Source organism: Protopterus annectens, chromosome 6.part0 (genome assembly GCF_019279795.1).
Source record: "Protopterus annectens isolate FY-2018-M chromosome 6.part0, PAN1.0, whole genome shotgun sequence".
NCBI classification, from domain to species: Eukaryota; Metazoa; Chordata; order Ceratodontiformes; family Protopteridae; genus Protopterus; species Protopterus annectens.
In genome coordinates this window covers 1,065,235,299-1,065,261,903 of record NC_056737.1, presented here as the reverse complement: position 1 = coordinate 1,065,261,903, position 26,605 = coordinate 1,065,235,299, and the positions used below count along the sequence as shown (strand labels likewise).

Sequence of the window (26,605 nt, the reverse complement as noted above, 5' to 3'; positions counted from 1 at the left end):
AAAATGTGCAAGGGGGAGGCAGAGTTTGAAAACCTGCCACAGCTGAAGGTAGAGCCAGCCTGCCACTGGCATTGTGAATGTGGACAAGGCTTATCACTCAGTCCATGTCTACAAAGATAAACTACATTTACTAAGATTATATTCCTTCTAAAGACTTTTCTAACAGCAATTAGAAAACAGATACATATACAAAACAGATGTAAGCTTCAATAATCTGACACAATAAGTTTTGAGACTAGGGTCATAAATAAACTTAATTTATTAATTAAAATGTCTTTATTGGCTGATATAAGGAATTACTGTGTATCTCAGCATCGCTGAGTTTGCATCCATTTCAGTTCTTCCATCGAATTTGCTGCAAAATGACAAGAAAAAAAAAAGACTAAGAAATTCTGCTTTATTTTTCAGACGTTTTGTTTTCTCACACAACACAACACATATGCATACAAGGAACAACATCTAAAGCACAGCTGACTGTCAGATCAGAACATCTATTTGTTTACAGAGTTCATTTCTTGATTTATTATTGTCTTAAGCTCTCTTGATCTTTTACTTTTTCATCATAAGAACGCATCAATTTCTGCTGCATTACACTTTAACGAATGCAACACAGTTATTAAGATGGTGTCAAGTCCAAGTTGTAGAGAACACATGAGGACAGAGGCCTCAGTGGTGTATAAGGCCATCTGAGCTATCATTGTCACTTATCCCAACCAGATTTACTATTTTAGTAACTATCACCAGCTAAACGTCATGGTACTAAAACAAGAAGTCAACTGTTTCATCTACTTGGCGGATAGTACAAACCTGAACTTTCAGCTCCTCCACATGACATTTTCTCATACAACAATACAGTTAGTCACAGCATACTACTAGACCTTCACATCTTTTGACTTACTTTTCAGTACAGAAAACAAAGTTTACTATAAAAACAAACCATCAGTGAAAGACACCATGGGCCACATTCCAAAAGACTTGCTCTTGGTGTACGTGATTTACTCTGGTATAAGGCTGATTTATAAACCAGTGTACCTTACACTGGTTTAAGTCGCTTACACTGAGAGCAAGTTTTTTTGGAATTGGGACTTATTTGTTCTACCTCAAAAAATGCACAAGTTACAGTTAATTTAAATAAATAACTATAAAATCAAAAATAATCATACTGTATTAAACTGAGCCACTAGAATCCTAGGAGTGAATTTGCAAAGTTCTCACATATTTTGAAGCATGTATTAGCACCACAGAAATTATTCTGCTAAATTATTACTTTAATGCACATCTTTGTTTTTACAAGGTACTTGGATATTATCTGATCATCTTTGTAAATGCCTTCCTCTACATTTCATGTGAGGAGATTAACTATATAGTAACATTTTTTATATGGACACCCTAATTCCCAGGCTAGGGGAAAGCCCTACTTTTGTTCTTGCCCAGAAAACACCATCAGAATCTCTCTTCACCAGTGAATGTCAGGCAGTAGGGAGCAGGTCAACTTACTGTTCCTTGGAGGTAATCTACCTTCTCCTTTTGGGAGAACCTCCTCTCCCTTCGCAGCTCCTCCAAGCCTGCAGCTGCTACCTCCCAAGGGGAAGCCTGCATCTACATCCTACTGCAACCTAGTGCAAATGAACTGTGGTAGCATCAGCTCTACTGACTTTGAACTCCATTGTGTGAATAACTTGAGTTCCCTCTAAGTGTTACTCATTTGGCGAGCCAGGGTTACCCCCCCCCCCCCGTCACTCCCATCCTCTCTAGCTAGCTCTTACAGGCATCTACAAGATGAACGTGGGATGCCCGCACAGTAGTTAGGGCTTTATCCCAGTATGCCATGGAGATGGCCATAGTGTAACATACTTTAGCTGCATAAAAGAAATTAGGAAAGTCAATAAATACTGATGCAATATAAGAAGATGCTCTATATCAAATTAGGACTGAAATGTACAGATCTAGGCACCAATCATACAAAATACTAAGTATAGAAATGACATACATTTAAATTGTAAGATCTACTGAGATAGTTATAGCACAGCATGAGAGACATGAAACACATCAGATATGTGGTCTTGATTAAACAAGTGACATACATCCTTACATTTTACATAATGTAACAATTAACATCACTGCAACAGATCCATAAAATTAGTTTTAAAGCACAGACTTAGCAGCCCAGACATTAAACAAAAAGTAGTGGTTTGCAGATATTCACAATTTCTGTAGCACCCAGGAAGCAACTTCACAAAATCATATTTCTCAACTGCAAGCAATAAAAAAAAAAACTTAGATAATTTACTAATGATAGGAACTGTTGGTGTGTGCAGTATCACCAAGGGTTACTTGTATGACAAAGTGATGGCTCTTGGACAGTTTGCAAACTCCTTAGTCAAAAGCAGGTTTGAACGACAAAAAGAATTCAAAACAGTTTTCAATAAATCTCCCAAATCAGTATTTGCCTCACATCCTAATACAACTCATTTCTTTACATAACCAGTCTAGAGACAGCTGCACCTTTGGGGGTTTCAAATTTCAAATGGCCATGTGGGCTGTACGAGGACTAGCACACTCAGGCGAGGGATATAATTTCCAAAACAAAAAGTGTGTGGACAGTATCCCTTCAACAAAGGTTATTGAGCAGGATTCCGAAACCATCTGGCGGTCTTGGTCATCTGCCTGTAAACCAAGGCCTCTGGGGTGGCTTCCCCTGAAAAAAACTAAGGCCTAAAGCATCAAAGGTCAAACCAGTGCCAACCAGCTTGGCTCAATCCAAGTCGAATGGCATCTCAACATAATCCACTTCCCAGCCTTATACTTAGTAATTATTCTAACTGGCTCAGGACTTTATTGCCTCTCCTCAAGTCCAAACAGCTGGAAATCTCTGAGTTGTCAGAATCTCCTTTCAAGAAAAAAAGGGTGGAACTACCCTTGGAGGATTCAGATGTCCCAAATTCTGAAGCAAATGGACTGATCTACACAAGCCAGTTCCCTTATATTTCTGCTTATGAATCTGACACTGAGAGCAACCCATCCTCTGCCTCATCTCCAGAGGATTTCTCCTTTAAGGACACCCTCCATAAGATGAGGGGGAAGTTCCATTGGGAGTCTAAGGAATATTCACAGGCCTAGCTTAGACACAGAGCTCTCAAGCACCTTCCTCAACCCAGGGCATTTGCTGCTTCGCCAGTCACTGGTGTCCTGGAGGATGCATTTGTTAACGCATCCTTGAAGCCAGATTCCCTCCCCCACACCTAGGAAAGCAGTCTGTTTCTACTGGGTCAAAGATAATTTCTTGTAAAGGAACTCTTTTGCTGAATCAGTTGTGGTGTCCCTGGATTCCAGCAAGTGAACCTTTTCAGAGATATTTGACCAATTTGGCAAAAAAGGTCTATGCTTCTATTAACCTGGCTTTCAGGTGATTAAATCAGTAGACTCGCCTGGTTTACCTACCAGTAAACATTATTGGAAAAGATGGGGTCCATACCAGAGGAGATATCTGTCAAGGATCTGAAACACTAGATCTTGTCATATATTAACTTTCAGCCCAGGTCATCAAGCACTCAAAGAAATGAGGTTATGATGCTGTAGACATTTTGTGCAGGGCAGTAGCTGCAGAGTTCATACTTCTGAAAAATGTCTGGCTGGACACACTTCCCTTGCCATACAATGTGAAGGCAAAGCTCCTCAGTGCATCCTTGACTAAGGACCTTCTCTTTGGACCCCTGCTGATGGTGACTTCAAAAAACTGGAGAAGAAAGGAAGACTATATCATCAGCCAAGTATCTTTTTCAATCTCAGACACTTAAGTTTTGTATAAATTACTCAAGCAAATTCTGGCCTTTATACCCCAAGAAACAGAAAAGCGAGGCTGAAAAGGGTATGTTAGGATAGCATGGCAAGCCAGATCAAAGCAAAAGCCTGGAGGCCAGCAAGGCCAGAATTACCAGAGGGAACAGCTATGATTCAGCAAGGCTGCCCCCCCCCCAAAAAAAAAATAAAAACACTCATCCCTTCCCTTCTCCATCTCTTTTTCTGCCTACCATCCTATTGAGGGCAGCTGGACATCGTGCATTACAAGTAAAAAGTAGAAAAGCATACCTCAGGACAAGTGGTGCTTAAATATCCTAAAACAAGGGTACGAAGCACAATTTTAAAGCAGATTTCAGTTTGGAAGTATCACATCCTTATCAAGGGATCAAATAACTTTGCTCCTCCACTAAAACAGCTACAGGAACAAGGGCCACACAGAGAATACCAAGGGCAGAAGAAAACTCAGGGTTTAACTTAAGACCCTTCCTAGTGTCCAGAAAAGAAGGCACATGGAGATGTATGTCAGATAAGTAATGACTGAACAAATTCATAATTATCCCAAAATTCAAAATGTTGACCTTGCAACTCTTTCTACCTCTCCTCACCCTCCGGGCCTTTTTGGTCAATTTGGACCTAAAGGATGCCTACCTTCATATTCCGACTACCAGGGACCACAGTGTTCCTAAGTTTCATATAATGGAGAGATCATTATCAATTCACTCCCTTGCTCTTTTGGCTTATCTACTGTACCCAGAGTCTTTAGCAAATGCCTAATTACAGAATAACCTTTTACAGGACAAATGGCATCCATACATAGCCATAAAGTACAGTTTTGTACCTACCATAAATGTAGATGTTCGAGGATTCCATTGCTGGCCTGCACCTAAACATGAACAATATATACAAAAATATAGCACAAGTAGCTGCTTCCAAAATATCCCTAGTTTGCCACCCCAGAAGAAATTGCTGTTGGCAGTAGCTCCTAGTGGAATGAGCCTAATCCCAGCTGGAACCCTCTTGCCATGAAATTAGAGATAACAAACAAAGCCAAAAAAGCCCATCCCACTAGACTAGAAATTTTTTGTTTTGCTTGCCTGCTGCCCAAAGAAAAAAGAAAAACTGCTGACTGCGCTAAAATCCTTAGTACATTTAAAACTTGTTGAGGAAGTTGAGACCTGCTGTGTTTCAACACAGAATATGCCAGCTGTCAGATGAAGAGAGAAAGCTTTGATGACATTGAGCAGATGACCGTCTGGGGATATAAGATGTGTGGAAAGGGGTTAAAGGCCATGGGCTTCTTTACCAGACTAATACTCTTTGAAGGCAAGGTATTATTTGAATGACAGTGTCTAAATCCTGGCAGTGCTGTGTCCATACATTTTGAGATACCCATTGTAACTTCCTCATATGCAGTTTGGCATTGGGAAGCACCAGAATAGTGATGGAAGTAAAGTGACAGACTCTTTTTTGTTTGTCGGGGTTAAAAATCATCATGCTGCTGCACATTCAAAGCACACCCAGAAACACCATGTCTCTTGGACTTGAGACTGTACTATTTATTCTTTTCTTAAATACCTAGGCACCTGGCACTGCTATAAGATATTCAGATGTCCAGATGCTGTTTTCTTGTTTCTTTTCTTGAGCCAGGATCACAAATAAGGATAGATTTGGATAGATTTGTAAATAAGGTAGCCTGAAGTGAGCTAGAACTGGAGCCAGAACTACGTAGTAGATAAGAAATAAGCCAAAGCCAAAGGGCAAATCAGAGAAGAATCTCCAGCTGAAACAGCTTGAAACTGTGTAACTTTCCTGTATATGCACATGAAGGTAAATGAAGGTAAAGATCTAAAGTTACCAGTTAGTTCCATCCCCTAGTAGTAAGAAAGCTATGTAAGGTAAAAGCTGTTTAATTGGGAACATCTCTTGAATAAGGGTTGAGGCAGATATCCGTGTTGAGGTGTTCAGTGTTCCCCTTCTCTTCTGGTAGGAAGAACAAACCTTTGAAAAGAGACAGTTGTCCTTCCAAAGGCTGCCGGCCGAGAATCTACTGGCAGTTGAAAAGAAGGTCATTAGGTCTGTTTCTGAAAAGGACAAAGGACTGACCCCACCAGGGGTCTGAGCAGTGAGGCACTGTTCTAGGCCTAAAGAACCTTGGGCCTGCCCCCTACTACCACGTCTCTACCTACCCTAGACATCACCTCATAACAGGATCACTCCACCCCAGGCCAATTTCTACTAAACTTAATTGGCCGTTGGCTGTAAAAATCTAAATCTTTTGCAGTTGGCAGCTTTGTCCTCCATTTCTCTTTTTTCTTTTTCTTAGCTGAGTCCAACAAAACACACCAAACAACATCCAAAATCCTTGCCTCAACCAGGCATGCCTAGAAGAAGAACAACAAGTGGCGCAGCCACCCTGGAGGCCTGCACAGCATCAAAACCACATTGCAAAGAATGTGTGCCCACACCTTTCACACACATAAATAAACTAAATCAAGCAGTTAATTAATATCACCTTCTCACAAAGCATCCACCACAGATTTTTTAATTGTGAGGAGATTTTGATATTTGGAGTGGAAGAAGTATACACTTTCTTACCCACCTATCTGACGCCCTGCCTCTTCAGTGGGAACAGGATTTTCAACCAAACCACAAGGGCCTTTTTACACCTAGGCCCCCCTGAGAAACAGTCCTGCCTCCAGCCCCTAGGACTCTTAAACAAATACTTATGAGCCCGGGCACCCTATAATTTACCCCCATCAGTTTAACAGGAGGAGGAGGCAAGGAAACAGGGGTTCAGGGAAGCTGCAAAACATTCAACACACACATTCAACACAGGAGGGATAGCTAAGGGCCTATGCTAAGCACTCTATAGAAACTCCTGGCAAAACCTCTCTGGCTCCACCATCTAAGGAAGACCGGGGTCCCGGACTGCGGGTTCATCAACCAAACCCGGCTTCGGTTGTTTGCGCTTCTTGGGATTCTTGATGAAGCGGCGTTGTCAAATGACATTTTATAATGCAACAAACTACTGCAACTAACAGTCTAACTCTCTCTCCTCCCTCTTAATTTTAAAGTTGTTAAACTTAGCTTAGCACAAGAGCCTCAACCAACAACGCTTTATTCTGTGTGGTAACATATTCTATGCAATATGTATACAGGGGTTCCCCACAAAATTCAAAATTTCTGCTGGATGACTGTCTCACTCAAGCAGAATCAGCACAGGAGACTTCACCCTTACATGTTTCACAGAGCTTGGTCTTACCATCAACCTAGCCAAGTCCAAATTGACCCCAGAAAAGAGAATAATTTTTCTGGGGGTACTATTAGGCACAGACTTACAGAAAGCTTTCTTACCAAAGGACAATGTAGTCTCTGTCCCTCTTTACCCACAGCATCATACAGAAGGATTTGATCCCAGTGATGGAGTTCTTCAGAGTTCTGAGTTATGTGGCTTCATTTAGCCTTATGGAACCTCTAAGTAAGACTGTACATGTGAAAATTGCAGTGGTAAAACAGAAACAGATGGTGTCAACACTCAGCCTCTACAGGACACCATCCCTATCCTATCCTGCATAAAGAAAAGCTCCCATGATGGCAGTGGCAGTTAAAATTAGGTCTACCATTCAGACTGACATGAACCACAAATTCTACAGACTTATCTTGGTGTGCCCATGTGTGATCACTAAAAGTTCAGGCAACCTTGAAACAAAGCATGAGAAAGAAAGACAGAAATATGAAAGAAATGATGGCTGTTGCACTAGCTCTAAGACAATTCAAACAGATTTAAAATGTACCACATTCTTACATTAAACAGCACTGCCATGTGGTATATCAACAAGCAAGGGGGAATTCATTCATGTTTCCTTTGTAGGTTAGTAATACAGGTACAGGAGAGCACACAGAAGACTGGCATAACACTCAGGGCAGCCTACATTTCTCACCCAGGAAAACTTAGCGGCACACATGCTAAACAGCTGACTGGATAACTTATGCAAATGGATGCTGAACAGAATGAACAAGGAAATCTTTCTGGATCTGACCAACAAGTACACTTTTTGCTACTCCAGAAAACAGAGAGCTGAGAAACTTTTAGTTATGTACTTACCATAACGATAGATGTATGTGATCCATCTCGCCTACATTCATAACTGATGGGCTCGGAGCTGAGAATCGGCTCCGACTCGGCCGATACACTAGCACAAAGTCTCTCATTGGCTGGGCCAACCCCCTTATCCCAGGATGCACCACGCCCAAACCCCCAGATCTTGTTTGCCCGACAACAACTCACCCACATGTGCCACTCCGACTGCACAACAGTGTTTCCTCCAGATCCAACAGGTAGGGGGAAGGAGGGAAGGTACGTAAGAATGTAGGTGAGATGGATCACATACATCTATCGTTATGGTAAGTACATAACTAAAAGATGTAATGCGATCCTATCTCACCTACATTCATAACTGATGGGACAGCATCCCTAGCACCTAGATCCTGGGAGGCTCACTGGAAAACACTCCTGAGCACTGTGGAACCAAAAGACGCCCGACCTCTAGAGGCCACGTCCAGTTTGTAATGAGAAATAAATGTATGTGGAGAAGCCCAAGTGACAGCTGCACATATCTCGTCCACCGACAGTCTGGCGTGGAAGGCCACTGAAGTTGCCAGAGCCCTAGTATAATGCGCTCTAACTGGAAATGGAATGTCCCTTCTGGTTGATGCATAAATAAATGAAACACAATCCCTAATCCACCTAGCGATAGTGGTCTTAGTTACTGTTTTGCCAATCCTGTTATCCGCAAATTCCACAAACAACTGGTCTGATTTCCTCTGCTGCTGTGTCCTATCCAAGTAAAACCTCAGTTGTCTATGCACATCCAACTGATGAAGTCTGTATTCTGCCTTGTTGGAAAATTTTGGAAAGAAAACTGGTAGCTCTATAGATTGCTGCAGACAAAGAGCAAAAGAAACCTTCGGAAGAAATGATGGGTTTAGTCTTAGTGATACTCTATCCTTGTGAAAGATCAGATAAGGGGGCTTAACGGAAAGGGCTTGAAGCTCCGAAACCCTTCTGGCTGAAGTAATAGCTACCAAGAAGGCAGTCTTCCAAGATAAGAACTTTTGCTCACAAGTGGCCGCCAGCTCGAAGGGATGAGACGTCAAGGCTCCTAAAACTACATTCAAATCCCATGGCAAAACAGGTTGCGACATCGGGGGGCGAAGCAACCAAGCTCCCTTAAGAAAGGCCTTACACAACTTATGACTCATGAGTGAAGGCTCAAAGGCAACATGATAATTAGAAATCGCTGCCAATTGGACTTTAAGCGTGGAGACAGTGAAACCCTGTCTAACAAGAGTTGCCAAAAAATCTAATACTGCCAACACTGGGGCTGTCAGAGGGTCAAGGTTGTGCCGCTGGGCCCAAATGGCAAACCTTTTCCATTTATTAGAATATATCTCCTTAGTGGAAGCTCTGTGAGAAGAAGACAGAATCCGGACCACCTCAGGCGAAAGGATATGCTGTCTGACTAAGGTCAGAAGTGGAGCAGCCAAGCCATTAGTTTGAGAGTTCGCAGTGATGGATGGGCCTAACCCGACTGAAGAGTCAGGAGGTCTGGAACTGGGTCCAGAATCCAAGGATCCTTCACTGCATACTTCCGAAGGAAGGGAAACCAAACTTGGCGGGGCCAGTGTGGTGTGATCAGAATCATGCTGCTTCCCAAGCAGATCGCCTTCTGAATCACCTTTGGCAGTAGTGGGACCGGAGGGCCAATTGTGGACTAGAGCGTCCCTGGGTGACTCCCCCTGGGGGGGATCAGGGAGAAGAAATTGCTGCATTTCGCATTCCAGGGGCTGGTGAAAAGGTCGCAACCAGGGAAACCCCCTCTTGGAGAAGATTCGAGCCACTACTTGGTCGTTCAGGGACCACTCATGAGGCATCAGAATAACTCTGCTCAGCCTGTCTGCTATCACACTGGACTTCCCCAGAATGTGCGTTGCCACTAGAAATATCTGGGAAGCGATCGCCCAGTTCCACACTCTCATGGCTTCTCTGCAAAGAGGATAAGACCTGGTTGCTCCCTGCTTGTTCAGGTACCATACTACCGCCATATTTTCTGAGAAGATTGTGATGGTACCCTTGGGAAGAGAGCTGTGAAGTGCCTGCAATGCTAGAAGCACTGCCCTCATTTCCAGAACATTGATATGTAAGTTGGTTTCGTGATTCTGCCACGTGCCTTGAACCGTCCTGCCCAGATAATGCCCCCCCCCCACCCTATCTGGGAGGCGTCCCTGGTCACTGTGGAAATGGGGGAGGGGGGGCAGAAGAGTCTCCCCTGGTTCAGCTTGGAGGAGAGGAGCCACCAACGAAGATCCCGCCGGCACGTTTCCGTGATGAGAATCGAGTAGGACAATGGTAGATCTTGGTATGACCACTGGGTCGACAGGAGCCATTGGAGGATTCGCATGTGCAATCTTGCCAGAGGGACCAGAAGAATAGCGGCAGCCATCGACCCCAAAAGCTGAAGGACCATCCTGGCTGGGGCTTTCCTTCGGGGTAGTAAGGCTAGAACTTGGTCCTGTAGTATCTTTATCCTTTCTGTTGGAAGGAATGCTTGCATCTCTACAGAGTCTAGCTCTGCGCCTATAAAGGCAACACGCTTAGATGGCAGCAATACAGACTTTTCCCAGTTGAATGTAATTCCTAATAGATGTCCCAACTCGATGGTAGCACTCACGGCTTGAATAAGAAGATGCCTGGTGGGGGCGGTGAGGAGCCAGTCGTCTAGATACGGAAACACCTGGAATCCCAGACGTCTCAGGTGAGTCGTCACCACTGCCAGATATTTGGTAAACACCCTGGGGGCTGTGGTGAGACCAAAGGGCAGGGCCCGGAACTGGAAGTGACTGGCTCCTAGGCGGAAGTGTAAATGTATTCTGGATGCCCTGTTTATCTTGATGTGATAATAGGCGTCCTTGAGATCGATGGAGCACATCCATACTCCTTTTTCCAGCAATGGGAAAATGGATTGCAACATGACCATCCGGAACTTAGACTTCTTTACGAAGCGGTTTAGGTAGCTGAGATCCAGAATGGGTCTCAAGTCCCCTGTTCTTTTCGGCACCAAAAATAACCTTGAGTAAGTTCCTAATCCGGTCTGGTCTGTAGGGACTGGCTGGATGACTCCCTTTCCGAGCAGCTTTGTGACCTCTATGGCTGCTTGATCCCGTTGACTGGGTGGCACGTCCGGGATTTTCCTTGACGGTGGAGGGGGACGGATAAAGGGAATGGTGTAACCTTCGGCGATGATACGAAGCACCCACTGATCCTGAGTGTTGGTACCCCAGGCCCTTGGATGCATCGAGAATCAACCCCCGACTGGCTCCGGAGACGCACAGTCGGGCAGTCCCTCAGGGACGCTGGAAGGAGGAACCACGAAAGGATTCGCAGTCTCCTGAGTTGCAGGGGCCTCCGCCTCTAGGGCGACGTCTTCCAGAATAATCCCCCCCTGCCTCTGGAAGGGGGGGTCACTCTGATGGGCAGGGAAAGACTTTTGGGACTTTCTGAACCACATCTTTCCTCCCCTCTGAGCCTTGGGATAAGGTCTCGAGGGAAGCGAAAAATGGGCCCCAATGGCAGACAAAGTCTTACCCTCCTGCTCACATCTAGTGAGTGTGTCTATCACCTTGGGTTTAAAGAGAGAGGACCCATCAAATGGAGCGTCGGTGAAGGAAGACTTGAACGCCTCCACAAAGTGACACAAGTGCATCCAGGCTTGCCTTCTAAGGGCTACGCCCGAACTCGCTGCCCTACCCGTCCCTTTGGCTGCATATGATATGAGCCTCATGGACGAGTTAACAATGGATGAAAGGGTAGACAGCTGGGTGTTGACAGACTGCATCAATGCCTCAGGCACGTTACCCGACAGGGTATTTCCCAACTCCTTTATGAGATCCCTTTGGAGCCTCGTAAAGTGACAAATAATTTAGCGACCGCAGGGTAAAGGTCGCTGACGTCAGGGTATGCTTCCCGTACCTATCCATGCTCCTGGACTCCTTGTTAGGAGGATGGATATAAGTAGATGCCTCTGCCACATCTTGCTGGGTGGCAGACGCCACCACCATAGCATCAACCAGAACTCCCTTGGTTAGAAATTCCTTGTTGGGGTGAGAAGGAACTGGCTCCACAGAATCAGGGTGTTCCCACACCCTTCGACAAATAAGGTCCAGTAACTCATCGAAGGGTGGAGACACCCAGGAGGTGGAGGGTTGGGCTCCATCTAATGCTTTAGCACAACATAGAATGGACAAAGGTAACTTGCATAATTTTTAATTTAAAGTGTTGGAAGTTATACATAAGAACCTAAGAATGGGGAATCAAAACAACAAGCTAGAGATGTCTGACTATAGGTGGATAATAAGATTAGCAGCAGATAGAACACCAGGGTTGAATAATAGAATAACAGTTAAACCTATATTAGATTTTAGACAGAAGCAATACAAATAGTTAGATGTTTTACTATCTGTGGTTACATTGAATATATATATGTACATGTTAGAAAGTTAGGAATATATGGTGTATTAAAGAAACAAATTTTATTAGTAGATATTTAAGCTAATAATTATAAAAAATAAATACTATTAGTATGTTTTATTTAATATTTTTATATACAATTTTTGTATACTATTTGGTTAAACTATGTATACCTTATTAGAAATGCGCTAGTTGATTGACTTGTTTTTCTTTTTATAAGAATGAATATAACGTATATGCTTTTTACATTTTTAATATACTGCGTCTTTTAGAAGTGATTGTATTCTTAATAATGTTTGTTTATACATTGGGTGGCTGTGTCATGTGGGTTATTGAAAAATTACTATATAATAATGCTTTAATTCATTCAGCATTAACACTGAAGAAGGGACATTCCCGAAAGCTTTGTTTGTTACTGAATAAAGTGAGCGTTTTTCTACCTATTCGGTTTTCTTTTTTGTTGTTCGGAAGTACAAGGATCGGTGGAAACTAACTAAACTTGAACTTTCTTTTATTTATGTTAGGATGATTCCCAAAGCTTTAAAGAGGGTGGAAGGAGATTAAGGAGAGGATTTCCTGCAGGACTGCGAATGCAAAACCTGCTCTAGACTTGAAAAAGGTTGCCAGGTGGTAGTGCCTAGTGAAGGTATGCACAGATGATCAAGTGACTGCCTCCAAGATGTCTTTAGTGGGAACCTCTTTTAGGGACACTGTAGAAGTGGCTGTGGCCCTAGTAGACTGTGACCTGATCAAATAAGGAGGCTTTCTGCCATGATGACAGCAACAGAAAGAGATGCAGTGGGAAATCCACTTGAAAATTGTCTGTTTAGAAACTGGTTTTCCTTCCGAGCCTGGGGCAAAAGTAATGAACAGCTGGTCTATTTTCCTCAACAATTTAGTCCTGTCCAGGTAGAAGCGTAGCATCCTATGTACATCTAGAGAGTGCAGAAATCTTTCCCCTCTGTTTTGAGGGTTGGGGAAGAAGGTAGGTAGAAAAATGGCCTGATTCAGAGACAAATCACTAACCACCTTAAGCATGATGGAAAGATTAGTTCGGAGAGAGACCCTGTCCATATGGAAAATAATGAAAGGCTCCATTGCCATTAGGGCCTGCAATTTTGAGACCCTCCTTGCCGAAATGATAGCAAGTAGTAGGGCTGTTTTCCAGGTCAAGAACTTCAAGGTGGTAGAGGCTGCAGGCTCAAAAGGAAACAAAGTTAACTTTTCTAAGACAAAGTTGAGGTCCCAAAGAGAGGTGGGATTCCTGCTGGGGGAGCCTAATGTGAATAACTCCCCTATGAAATTTCTTCAACAAAGGGTGCAAATAAATTGGAGGATGACTAGGGATGTGGGCAGAGATGGCAGAGGCATGTATCTTGATGGAAGAATAAGAGAGACCTTTCTCCACTAGGTTGGCCAGGTACTCTAGAATATTAGGAATGTTGACAGAATTTGTCTGAAGCTGGTGCTTCTGGCACCAAATCGAGAATCTTTTCCATTTGGCTGAGTAAGATTTTATGGTGCTAGGCCTTCTAGACTCTTTTAAAATGTTCTGTACCTGTTGACTCAAGTTGGAGGTGCAGTAGGGCGCTGTGGAATAAATCAGGCTGAGATTCTGAAGGTTGGTGTGCACAATCCTTCTAATGTTCTGTGTGAGGAGGTCCACACTCTGTGGTAAGATCAAAGGCTTTTGATTGGTTAGCTTCAGGAGGAGAGGGAACCAGTGCTGACTGGGCCAGTCTGGAGCTATCAGTATGGCCTTTGGGCCCTCCTCCTTGAGCTTCAGAAGCAATAGAGGCAACATGGGTAATGGTAGGAAGGCATAAATGAAGAGGTGTGCCCAAGGGAAGGAGAAGGCATTTGTTCTCTGTGCAGATGTCTGCCTTGTCCTGGTACAGAACTTCTTCAGGTGAGCGTTGTCCTTGCTGGAAAACATGATCATCTGGGGGACCCTACATTGCTTTGTGATTGTGTAGGAAACTTCCAGAGGGAGATTCCATTCATGGATGTCTGCCAGATTCCTGCTGAGGTGGTCTGCCAGGGTATTTTCTTTGCCTGACAGGTACTGTGCCATGAGGTGCAGGCCTAGGGATTCTGCTATCTCCCATATTTGCATGACTAGACGGCACAGGGGATAGGAATGCATGCCTCCTTGCCTGTTATGTACTACATTACTGTTGTATTGTCTGTTTGTATTACTAGGACCCCTGGGTCCCATTTGTCCTTGAAAGCCATTAACCCATTTTGTACTGCCATGTGTTCTTTCTAATTTATGTGCCTCCTTCTGTGTTGAGCAGGCCATAATCCTTGAGTTTGGAGGTACTGGGTGTGGGCCCTCCATGCTGTCCCCTGAGGCATCTGTGCTAAGGACTTGGCCCTGGGGTAGGAAAATAAAAGGTAGGTCCTGATTTTGGGAACAAGCCTGTGCCCATCATGCAAACTCCTGCTTGAGGCAAGGTACTAAGGATATTTGGGCATCCACATACTGAGAGCTCTGGAACCACACAAACTTCAGGTACCACTGCAGTTTCCTCATGTGCAGCCTTGCTATGGGTACCATGAGAATACAGGATGCCTTGAACCCCAGTGCTCTGAGGAATTCCCTGGCAGTGATGTTCTTATTTTCCTGTATTTGCAGGAAGTACCTGGTTAAAAAGGTGACCTTGTCGGGAGGGAGGAAGGCCCTCTGGAGGGTAGACTCCAGGATAGCTCTCAGAAAGACTGTGTTTGGATGGAACCAGGCTGGATTTCTTGAGGTTTATAACGAACCCCAGGGACATCTGTAGGTCCTGTGTGAATTTCAGATCTTTGTTGATCTTTGGAATGTCTGCAGCTTGTATAAGGCAATCTTCCAGGTAAGGGTAAATCTGGACTCCTTTGGTTCTGCAGTAAGCAATGACTGGTGCCAAGCACTTGTGAAAACCTTTGGAGCAGTAGACAACCCAAAGGGCAGAGCTGAAAACTGATAGTGACAGGAGCTTGCACCAAAGCGAAGAAAGCTTCTGTGTGATTTCTGAATAGGAATGTTTAAGTAGGCATCCTTTAGGTCTACTGAGACCATGAAGGATTGAGGAGTTATCATGGGCAGTAGTTTTTGAAGTGTCAGCATTTTGAACTTTGGTATCCTGAGAAATTAGTTTAACCTGGACAGGTCCAGAATGGGGCACCAAAATCCTTCTTTTCTTTGGACTAGGAATAACCTTGAGTAAAAGCCTTTCCCTTTTTGTTCTTTTGGAACTGGCTCCACTGTTCCCAGAGAACACAGAATCTGTTTGAGAGCCTGAGTGTGGGGGCACATCTGGGAAACCTGAGTATAAGGACTCTTTCAAAGTGAGTTTGCAACCATTTGCAATAATATTTAGAACCCACTGATCTGACGTAATGTGGGTCCAGTTTTGAAGGAAGAGAGACAGTCTTCCTCTTAGTTTTGGGATGGTGGCATGAAGGTAGAGTGGAGGGAGAGTGTCATAATTGCTCTCTGGCTGGGGGCTGTGACCTAGAACTCCCCTGCCTGAGTGTTTCAGGGATCCATACCTAGATCTCTGTTAGTGATGCCTTTGCCTGGAGGCTCTGTCCTTTTGAGGCCTTCTCTCTATACTACTAGGTTGCGTAGGAAAGGACCAATGCTTGGCTGGAAAGTTCTTGCTGAACCTAGGTGCTTGTATTTGCAGGAAGTCCTTAACTGTTTACATGGATTTTTCCTTGTCTTCCATCTTTTTGAGTACTGCTTCAGCTGCTGGTCCAAAATGTCTGTCTTTGTCAAGGGGAGCATCCCGATGTTTAGCCTTTACATGATTAGGGAGAGATTGCTCCCTCAGCCATGCATGTCTCCTAATTACTGAACCAGTGACAGCTTCCCTGCAGGATGCCTCCATGGCATCATCGTCACACTGCAAAGAGTGTTTAGCCACCTGGGAAGTGGAGTGACACAAGTCCAAAAGTTCCTTAGCAAGATTTTTATCCCCCATGGTTGAAACAGTTTGCTTGAATTGATCCAGGATTGTTTGCTGATATTTAATCATATGGAATTGACAGCTGAGAGCCCTCATAGACAGGGTTGCGAAGGTGTACACCTTTTTTCCAAACCTGTCCAGGGCCCTACCCTCCTTGTCCATGGGTGGGCAGGGGATTCTTGGAAGTACTGGTCCTAGCCCCTTTAGGCTCTTGAGAAATAATTTCTGGATCAGCCAGAGGATTTTTAAACAGATATTTATGGGCGTCTTGCACCCTCTGGCTTCGTGGGGGCAGGGGGAAGTGAGTCAGGCTTCAGGGAGGCATCCTGGAAAACATCCTCTACCAGATCCAAAATGGGAGGGACAGCTAAAGGTTTGTGTTTAGGGATCTAATAACTCCCTAACATTCTTCTTGGCCTGGGGGTAATCTTGAGTTTCTCACTAAAAATGCTGCTTTATAACATGAATCATTTCCCCAAAAGTTTGATCCTCTGGAGGTGAAGCTGAGGGAAGTTTTCCTCAGAATCTAATTCCTCAAAGGATTTGTAAGAGGGTCCTTCTTCTAAGCCAGAGTCTTTCAAGTCTGAATCCTCCTCAGATAGTAAAGGATCTGGGTCAAGATCAGTACAGTCATCCATTTTTCTTTTTGCTGGGTTGGCTTTCCCTGTGGCCTGTCTGGCTCTTACAATGTTAACTAAGTCCTCAGACAGCTTAATTAATCCTGTTGAGATCCCAGTAACTGACAGCCTGTAGGCATAGGTGGAGGCCTTGTCACACTGCTTTTCTTTGGGGTGGGTTTGGCCTTAGGCCTAGGTGCATCCGATGCTCTGGCGCTTGACTCTCTGTGGAAATGCACCAGCATAGGCCTAGGCCTTGCTGTATCGCTGGTTAATGTGCGCTCGTCGGAAGTTGTGGATGCTGAGCGACCTCGGACCCAACCGATGAGCTAAAAACATGAGCAGTGAAAGTTGGAAGGAACCAAAGGCATACTGGACACCAAATGTGTCACACTAGAGGCTAAGGTTGCTGTATCAAATGTCAAAGAGGGCTGTGAATGTGTCTCACCTTCTTCAACAATTATCAATCCAGCAGGAGAGGCAGTAGGGGAGTGACTGTCATCTGATGACTTTGCCTTAAGTTTCTTCTCTTTTTTGTGCTTATGTAGCTCAAGTTCGGGACAACTTGCGGACACTATCGGACACAGTTCAACTGATTCTCGTCTTAGAAACTGTGCTAAGAATTTGGCCCTATGCCTAATCACTCTAGTGTTAAACCACGCACAAAAGTGACACTTAGGGGCGTCATGGTCTCAGCCTAAGCAAGTAACACAAAGAGCATGGAAGTCTCTGTGTAGGATTTGTTTACCACAGCAGAGACAACTATTTACTTTAACTGACAAGAGTTAAGAGAAATAGAGTTCCCCAATGGGGTAGTTATCTTTCCGATGATAACTCTCTCTGGTGCGGACTGACTGGCACACTTGTACACTGCTTCGGGCTCCGGTGGGAAGAAAAGACTGAAGTAATGACGCAGGCTGGCTCCCTTTATAACCGAGTGTACTGACGTTGGTAAGGGTGCGCGTCAGCCTGGGAGGCAAAAACAGTTTTTCAGGTAGTCAGGATGGCCAAGGGCTTTCATGGCAGGAAATCCCAACAGTCAGGACTGCAACAGTGAAACATGAAGAAAATTTTAAAAAGCTACCTTGTTTTCCTTGTATTTTCTCTATCCTGTTCCTCTCTTGTACCTCTGAAATATCTGGTTTTAAACTATTTAAAAATAACAAAAAACAAAAAAAGAAACAACGGAGATCTTCCTTTCTCCATTGCTTCCTTTCCAAAGTACTGATGTATTGCATCAGAGTGGGAATGTAAGTCCCATATGCACGTGCAGTACATCAAGAAAGCTCCAGGATACTTAAAGTGGAAGAACACTATGGCGCCATTATACAAGGACATTATTTAAGAAAAGTAATTATTTTTTTTTCTTAAATAATGTCACTGGATGTGATATATTGAAAATTTACCTACGGTTGCCTTTGTTTAATCACTTGGCTTCACCCTTGTGATTAAAGCACACCAACTGCTGGTAAATCTTCTATACCACTCCCAGTCATTGTTTATTGCTATATTCTGTTATGGGAGCTAATGGTATGTAAGAAGAGACTAAATGAAAAATAAAGAAAAACTGAGAAACTGAAAGCTCTCGTTCATGGATATGGACAGCAAGATACAAGCAGTGGAAATGTTTTTAGTCCCTTTAGTTTTATATCCAGGTCAGGCATACTTTTATCAAACAGAGGTATAGCTGTGGATAATTAATAAAGAGTTGAAAAAATTTATATGGGAGGGGAAGAGAGCAAGGGTCAAGTGGGATAAGTTGATCCTTTCAACAGAACAAGGTGGTTTAGGATTATCTGATTTGAAGGGATATTTTAGAGCTACACAGTTAAGGCTCACATACAGTGGACATAAAATATAAAAAAATTAGACCACAATAAATCATTTAAAAATTTTTCCCACCTTTAATGTGACCTATAACCTGTGCAATTCAATTGAAAAACAAACAAATCTGTTAGGGGAAAAATATAAAAAAAAATAAAAAACTTACAATACACTGGTTGCATAAGTGTACACATCTTTAAACTAATACTTTGTTGAAGCACCTTTTGATTTAATTACAGCATTCAGCCTTCTTGGGTACACACCTGCCATCAATTAAAGAGACTCTGATTAACCCCAAATAAAGTTCAGCTGTCCTAGTAGGATTTTCCTGACATTTACTCACTTGCCCGCAACAACAAAAGCCATGGTTCCAAGAGAGGTGGGCTGATAGGTATTTTAACATTTTATCGCGATTCTTATTGGATATTTTGGCACAAATTTTAATAGGCATTTATTAGATGATACTCTCTCTCTCTCTCTCTCTCTCTATATATATATATATATATATATATATATAGAGGGAGTCACTGCTGTCTACTATTTGATCTGATGAAGAGTATATTACCAGAAAGCACTCATCTTGAGAGTTCAAAATGGCCGCTGTTCTGTGAGCACTGCTATCACCTAGGTCTCTGATATACCCTGGATTAAAACAAACCCAGAAGGCAACTTAGAATTAATAATACAGAAATAACTGTAGATATTTACTGCTAATATCATCCAGCAAACAAAAGAGGAAGAAAAAGTGACAGATTCAGCTCAGAAACAGCAGGATTAACTAAGATTTCTGAATAACAGCTTAAGCCATGTGCTACTAAGGCCCTGCATCTGACTGCAAGATTGGTAAAACACTATACAGCAAGATGTCAAAAGAGGAAAATAATATGGAAACAACAACAACTAAGACCAAATTCTCAGTACTAGCCTCACCTGAGAAAGACACAACTTCAAAAAGACAAAAGACAACTAAACAAACTGACAACTCTAAAACTACAAATAAATCCAAGACAGATCAGCCAGCTAATCTGGACGACATAAAATCTGCATTATTACCTATCCAGCAAGCAATAAAGGACTTATCATTACAATTTCAAACCTTTGGTGACTCATTCAGCCAGATAATATCCAGAATGGAAAAATCTGAGTCCAAAATAATAGAAAATGAAATAAAAATAGACTCTACTTCTCAAAGAACTGATGCCCATGACAAAGAAATACAAAACGTACAAGCAAAAATAACAGACCTGGAAGCAAGATCTCGAAGGAACAATATCATCATTAGAGGAATACCTGAAACTGTACTTCATAACAATCTAATACCAACAATCAAGCAAATAATAAACTCCCTGCTAGAAGAACTGAAGAAATACAGACTTATAACATTATAGAGCCCTTAAAACATTCTATCAACTTAGTGCAAAAACTCTTTCAATTCTTGAACCTTAGACAAGCCATGACAATACTGCAACCCCTTCATAAAAACCCAAATTTAAAAATAAACAATAAAATGCTGGACTTAGTCCCTTTTCCCAGACTGAAAGATAAAACAATCCAAGATATTTATCCCTACCTTAACTGTTCAATACAAGAAATGAGGACCAACTTAAACCTCCCTAAATCACACATAATAATCCTAAGACAAATCAAAGAACTGTGTTCCAGTTACCTCCAAAATGTTACTGTGACCAATAGTGACATAGAAACTTGTAGCAGGTTTTGGAAAACTATTATCACAACAAAGAAAACTATTACTAATTCATATAAAATGATAAATGAAATCAAATACCAGAAAGACCTCCTCTTCTCTAACTACTGGAGAAAAATTAAACCATCCATAGATGATCAGCAAATAAGCCAGGCAATCAATCTAACACTGAAGATTATACCCCTCAAAAAGTTAGCATACACTCAGCTCATGATCAATAATAATGCTTATTTTACACCTGCAATCCTACACAAATTTAACACATCAAAATCACCTTTCTGCCCACACTGTAAGGACCAGATAGCTGACTTAATCCATGTATTCTGGAGCTGTAAATGTGTCTATAAACTCTGTAACTCTCTCAAGGTACAATTACAAAAAATGGGTTATGAAACATCAACATTAACTTGGGAAGGTGGTGCTGTGGTAGCGTTGTCGCCTCACAGTAAGACGCTGTCCGGTTCGATTCTCAGCTAGAGCGTCTTCTGCGTGGAGACATGCATGAATGGGCGTACCTTCGTTGAAGGTTGTGCGTCAGGGCTGGTAACTCGGCACATAAATATCAACTACCAATCATTAGCGGACTGGAGTTCCGCTGTGGCGAACCATAACCGGGAAAATCCGAAAGACACAACACATTCTCCCACAAAACATACCAAGAAAACAAGCAAATACACTTTTAACAATTTTCCTACTAATGAAACTGTATATAGCTTTTAAATGGCTAGATACAATAAATATCTCTTGGGAGGGTTTTAAACAAGTAGCTATACAACACCTTTTAGCTCATAAAATAGTAATAGATAAAAGAAACAAAAACATGAAATCCAGAGAAATTTGTGAACAAACCTTTAATATCATATTAGCATAATTCATCACACAGCAACTAAGAAATACACTATAATGGAACCAAAGAACACATACAAGTTCAGATATTAAATATTAACTTGGATATTACGAATGTATATACTGTCTATATAACGGTGGACTTAACAGTGAAAGCATCTATGTACATAGTGTAAATAGATATGTTGTACGACCTATTTCTTGTGGTATTTGACATCAATGTATAACATATATATACGGTCATGTTGTAAGATGGTTTTTATGTGTGACATTTATTAATGTAAAAATAAAAATAAAAATTATTTAAAAAAAAAAAAAAAGAAAGAAAGCACTCATCTTTTGTTTATCTACTCATCGTATTTGTTGTGTATGCCCCTGGGATCCCACCTGCGTCTCTGCTGGACAGGGGAAACAGGTGGTGACTTTGAGGGAACATGGGTGAAATTCTTGCCTAGGCTTATAAGGACCTCCGGGCCAATAGCTTAGTATCATCCTGTGAACCTAAGAGCTTACAAAGCATCAAAGGGATCTCACTGTTGAAAGGTATCAGTCAGCAGAAGGGTACAAAAAAATTTCCACAGCAGTGAATATACCATGGAACACAGTGAAGACCGTCATCAAAAAGTGGAGAAAAGATGGGACAACAGTGACTTTGCAAAGAACTGGACGTCCCTCCAAAATTGACGAAAAGACGAGATGAAAACTGGTCAGGGAGGCTGTCAAGAGACCTACAACAACTGTGAAGGAGCTGCAGGAATTTCTGGCAAGTACTAGTTGTGTACTACATGTGACAACAATCTCCCGTATTCTCCATATGTCTGGACTATGAGGTAGGGTTGCAAGACGGAAGCCTTTTCTTATACAGAAAAACATCCAGGCCTGGCTAAAACTTGCAAAACAATACATCAAGTCTCCCAGAAGGATGTGGGAAAATGTGTTATGGTCTGATGAGACCAAGTTGAACTTTTTGGCCACAATTCCAAAAGGTATGCTTGGCGCAAAATAACACTTTGCATCACCAAAAGAACACCATTCCCATGGTGAAGCATGGTGGTGGCAGTATCATGCTTTGAGGGTGCTTTTCTTTGCTGGAACTGGGGCTTTAGTCAAGGTGGAGGGAATTATGAACAGTTCCAAATACCAGTTACATTTGGCCCAAAACCTTCAGGTGTCTGCTAGAAAGCTGAAGATGAAGAGGAATTTCACCTTTCAACACAACAATGACCCCAAGCATACATCCAAATCAACAAAAGAATGGCTTCATCAGTAGAAAATTAAAGTTTTGGAATGGCCCTAGCCAGAGCCCGGACCTAAATCCAATAGAAAATCTGTGGGGTGACCTAAAGAGGGCTGTGCATAAGAGATGCCCTTGCAATATAACAGATTTGGAGCACTTTTGCAAGGAAGAGTGGGCAAATATTGCCAAATCAAGATGTGCCATGCTGAGAGACTCCTACCCAAGAAGACTGAATGTTGTAATTAAATCAAAAGGTGCTTCAAGAAAGTATTAGTTTACGGGTGTGCACACTTATGCAACCAGCATATTGTACGTTTTTTTATTTTTTATATTTTTTCCCTTAACAGATTTGTTTGTTTTTCAATTGAACTGTACAGGTTATAGGTCACATTAAAGGTGGGTAAAGTTTTGAAATTATTTATTGTGGTCTCATTATTTTATATTATCAATCCCAAAGTTGAACAGCAAATAAACCAAGGCTAAGGACAACGTGCCGAAAAAATAATAATAGTGCAAAGTCTCCCAAAGCATGCACGTAGTCCAGCTGGCTATGAAACGTGAGATGAAAACACTTGTTGCACCAAAAATATATATTCACTGTATAGATCCAGGAACAAACGGAACGTTGTCAAGATAAAAGAAATTTATTTAATCACAACGTAGTAAGCGCTTTCGCCGACAGGCTTCATCAGACTAACAGAAACCATCAAATTACTTTAACATAAATACATACACATAGAATCTTATTGGTTAACCAAAACATCTGATTACCTACGCGATAACATGTTGAATGCTTCTGTGAGCGCTTCTAACAAGACAGTCACTGCTAAGACATCCATTTGCATAACGTACATATTTTTAAAAACATACCCCTATCTAGAAAGCAAATCAGTCCATAAAACATATTTGTTCATAAAGAATATTTTAAAATTGGCAATCTTATTTAGTGTCAATCTTATGTACCTGACAAGGTGTATAGAATGCAAATGCATTCATAAATATCGTACAAGATATACACATTTCAGAAACTAATAGATCGCATAACCATATCCAAGAGCCAAAGGCATTACTACTTATGTGACGTACCTTTGGCTTAATGCAGCAAAATACAATAGTGTGAATTACACTCGCATTTGTAGATCTTGACTATTGTTAAAAAAGGAAAAATCTAGTCATAAACCATTGTACTTTAAAAACAGCCGCAACGGCAAAAGAACGTCTACACGCTCCTCTAGCCCAGATGAAATCTAATCAAGACCTGTCATATTTTTAAAAAGCAGGCGTAGCTTCAAAAGCACGTCTGCACGCTCCTCTTGCCCAAACAAAGGACATTATTCATATAGCAACAACGCCAAATTTCTATTGGCCATAGCATAAAATATGCTTGTACAATGTATATAAAATAAAATATTGAGCAAATGACATTAATAAAATATATACTAAAAACAACATATAAAACTCTTAGTTAATAATGATAAAAATTAGCATCAGAACACATCGAACATTTAATGCAGCCACGACGGCAGAAAGTAATCTGCATTATATATAATAAGACACCATACCAAATGCATCAAGCTTCAATGAATCATGACATTATTTTATATCACAAAAAATGGCATTTTAACAGGGGTGTGCACACTTTTTATATCCATTGTACATAACACTAGCAGAAAGCTATCATTCAAAGTGGAAAGGGATGATGATGAAGCGGGGGGGGGGGTCAAGAAATAAGGTGTGTGGGATTTTAGATGCACATCTTTAAGGAGAATAACAACAGCCAAGAAAGGAGATTTTTGACAATAGGGATGACTTCAATTAGGGGTAAAGAGAAAGTACAGTTGTGTACACTTACCATAAATGTAGATGTTCGAGTGTATTCACTGTTGCAGTCATCACATTTGGGTTATCTGCCTGCAGGTAGCCCTCAGCCGGCCTGAATACCAGAGTGTGATGGTGAAGAAAGCGGTAACTAAGAACATATGTTTTGAAATATAATGAGGTGACAGACTTTAAAAATTCCCTATAGATTACTCTGTCAGAATTACTGCGTAGAAAAATGAAACATTTGGGCACAATACATGCAGAATAATGTTTTGAAGTAGGAGTGAGGTTTAAGAGAAGGCAGAAACTGACCAATTTATGCAACGTTGGCTTGATGATAGTCATAAAAAATAATACATATGAAGTACAATGTTTATAACTGGGAACATTCTAATATGGTTTGTTTTATTTTATATAAATGTATCTTTGCCAATACCTTAAATGATAATTCAATAAAGGTGTTAAAAAACATCATAAGGGAGGCTTGGAAACCAAGCACAAAGAAATCATACCTAGCTAAATGATAAAGATTCTCCCTGTGATACCTATCCAGGGAACAAGACCCAAGCACTACTGAATTATCTGGCAAACTTTTAACGGCAATGTCAATCTTATGATTATTTAAAGCTCCACACTTCTGCTACCTCAGCTTTCAACACAAACATCTGTTTCTATTCATAACTACCAGATAAACATTTTTTAATATGGATACTGCATCCACAAAGAAGGGAAATAACTTCATCATAGGACCTCAATTATGTTTTACAAAAAAAAACAATCCCTGGCACCTTCTGAATTAGCTGCTTCAAACTTACGTATTTATCTTGAAGAATGTTGTTCTTGGGGCATGTGATATCTGGTAAAAAGATTTCAGAACTGCAGACCCTGATGTGTGAAAAATCCTTTATGATCTTAACAAGGACCATACCTCTCAACCTGGAAACATCAAAAATCTGGACAAGGCTCATGAAAAATAGGTACAAATCTGTATGCTGATTAACATAAAATTAGCATGCATTATTATGTAACCCCACCAACCCAATGGGATTATGGGATACCAACTTTCAAACCCAAACTGAACAGATAACCAAAATATGGCACTAGAGTCCCCCTGCAGCCATTCCAATGTCTCATTATCTGGCTAGTTCGCCCCATTTACCATAAACACTAATGTGTGAGACAGTTACAGTAATTAAACATTTCCAAACTGTGAGTATGAACAGTACTTACTCGGCTCCGCTATTAGTTTTGTTCCATCTCCAAATATTACTTTACAGCTGCTACTTGTTACTCACAATATGATAAGCCATAACATAACCCTACACTGTTTTACTTCTTCTTGCTTTTGGCTTGCTGTGTCTGTGTGCATGTTCGTGTGCTTGTTTGTGATCACGGTTATCAAAAAGTTAAACAACAAGCTATTGCCATAGCAGCATGAAAAATAAAGAATTCCAAATTTATTTAGTGCCAAGCCCAAATCTACCAAGCTTAGGAAGCCTCTGGCATGCCATTTTCAGTATGAAGGTTGTTCTCAGATTGTTACAGTATTCGAATATTTACAGAAACTGAAATATTGTACTTCTTATGTTACTGTATCTTTTTATTTTATATAATGCAGTAGAACTGTATACATTCTAGAAAACTGGGTTCCGGCGTGTAGCCCGCAAGACAATTCCCTGCGAGCTACATCGCCGAACCCAAATGGCTGTAATCAATGTATGGGCAGAGACAGCCGTACCGGATGTGTAACACATTCCTTATTTACATTCAAGGATTGCATTTATTTAAGTATTTATTTATTAGGTTGTCAGACATATATCTACTACTACGGTTCTGCTTATGGTAAATGTGTTCTAGGCCAGCCATCACAACATTCCACAGGGGGCTTAGTAACTAATCCATTTTGGAAGCTGCTCTTGGTCTTCAGCCCACACACAATCTAAACATTACAATTTATCTGTTGCATATAGGGCCAGGGCAGGGTTTGCTTCTGCCATTCTGCAAGGTCTGCTTTCCTTGCGGAATCCAGAGTCATATGCTCTGGGAGTCCACCCAAAGAAAAGGACTGCAACAGTGAGACAGTTGTCTTAGGAACTTAACACAGCTGTAGACATTCAGGTACATTTACTGCTGTAGTTCATATTCCCACCTTCCTTCCCCTCATTTTCATTTCCTTCGTACCCTGGGGTTGGGTGGGATCTAACTAATTCCTTACCTTCCCTCTCACCTCTCTACCAGCCACCCTCCCTCCTTGATCTTTCCATAGTTTCTGAA

At 41.7% G+C, this 26,605-nt stretch overlaps 1 protein-coding gene across 1 annotated transcript in view; it reads right to left on the bottom strand.

Moving 5' to 3' along the window:
* Window positions 1-241: 241 nt before the first annotated feature.
* VIPAS39 (VPS33B interacting protein, apical-basolateral polarity regulator, spe-39 homolog) overlaps window positions 242-26,605 on the bottom strand; it is a 1,635,849-nt gene continuing 1,609,485 nt past the window's right edge. Inside the window, exon 21 of the mRNA XM_044074687.1 lies at window positions 242-355. Coding sequence (XP_043930622.1) covers window positions 335-355 — 21 coding nt within the window. The 3' untranslated portion in view covers window positions 242-334. The remainder of the gene's footprint in view (window positions 356-26,605) is intronic.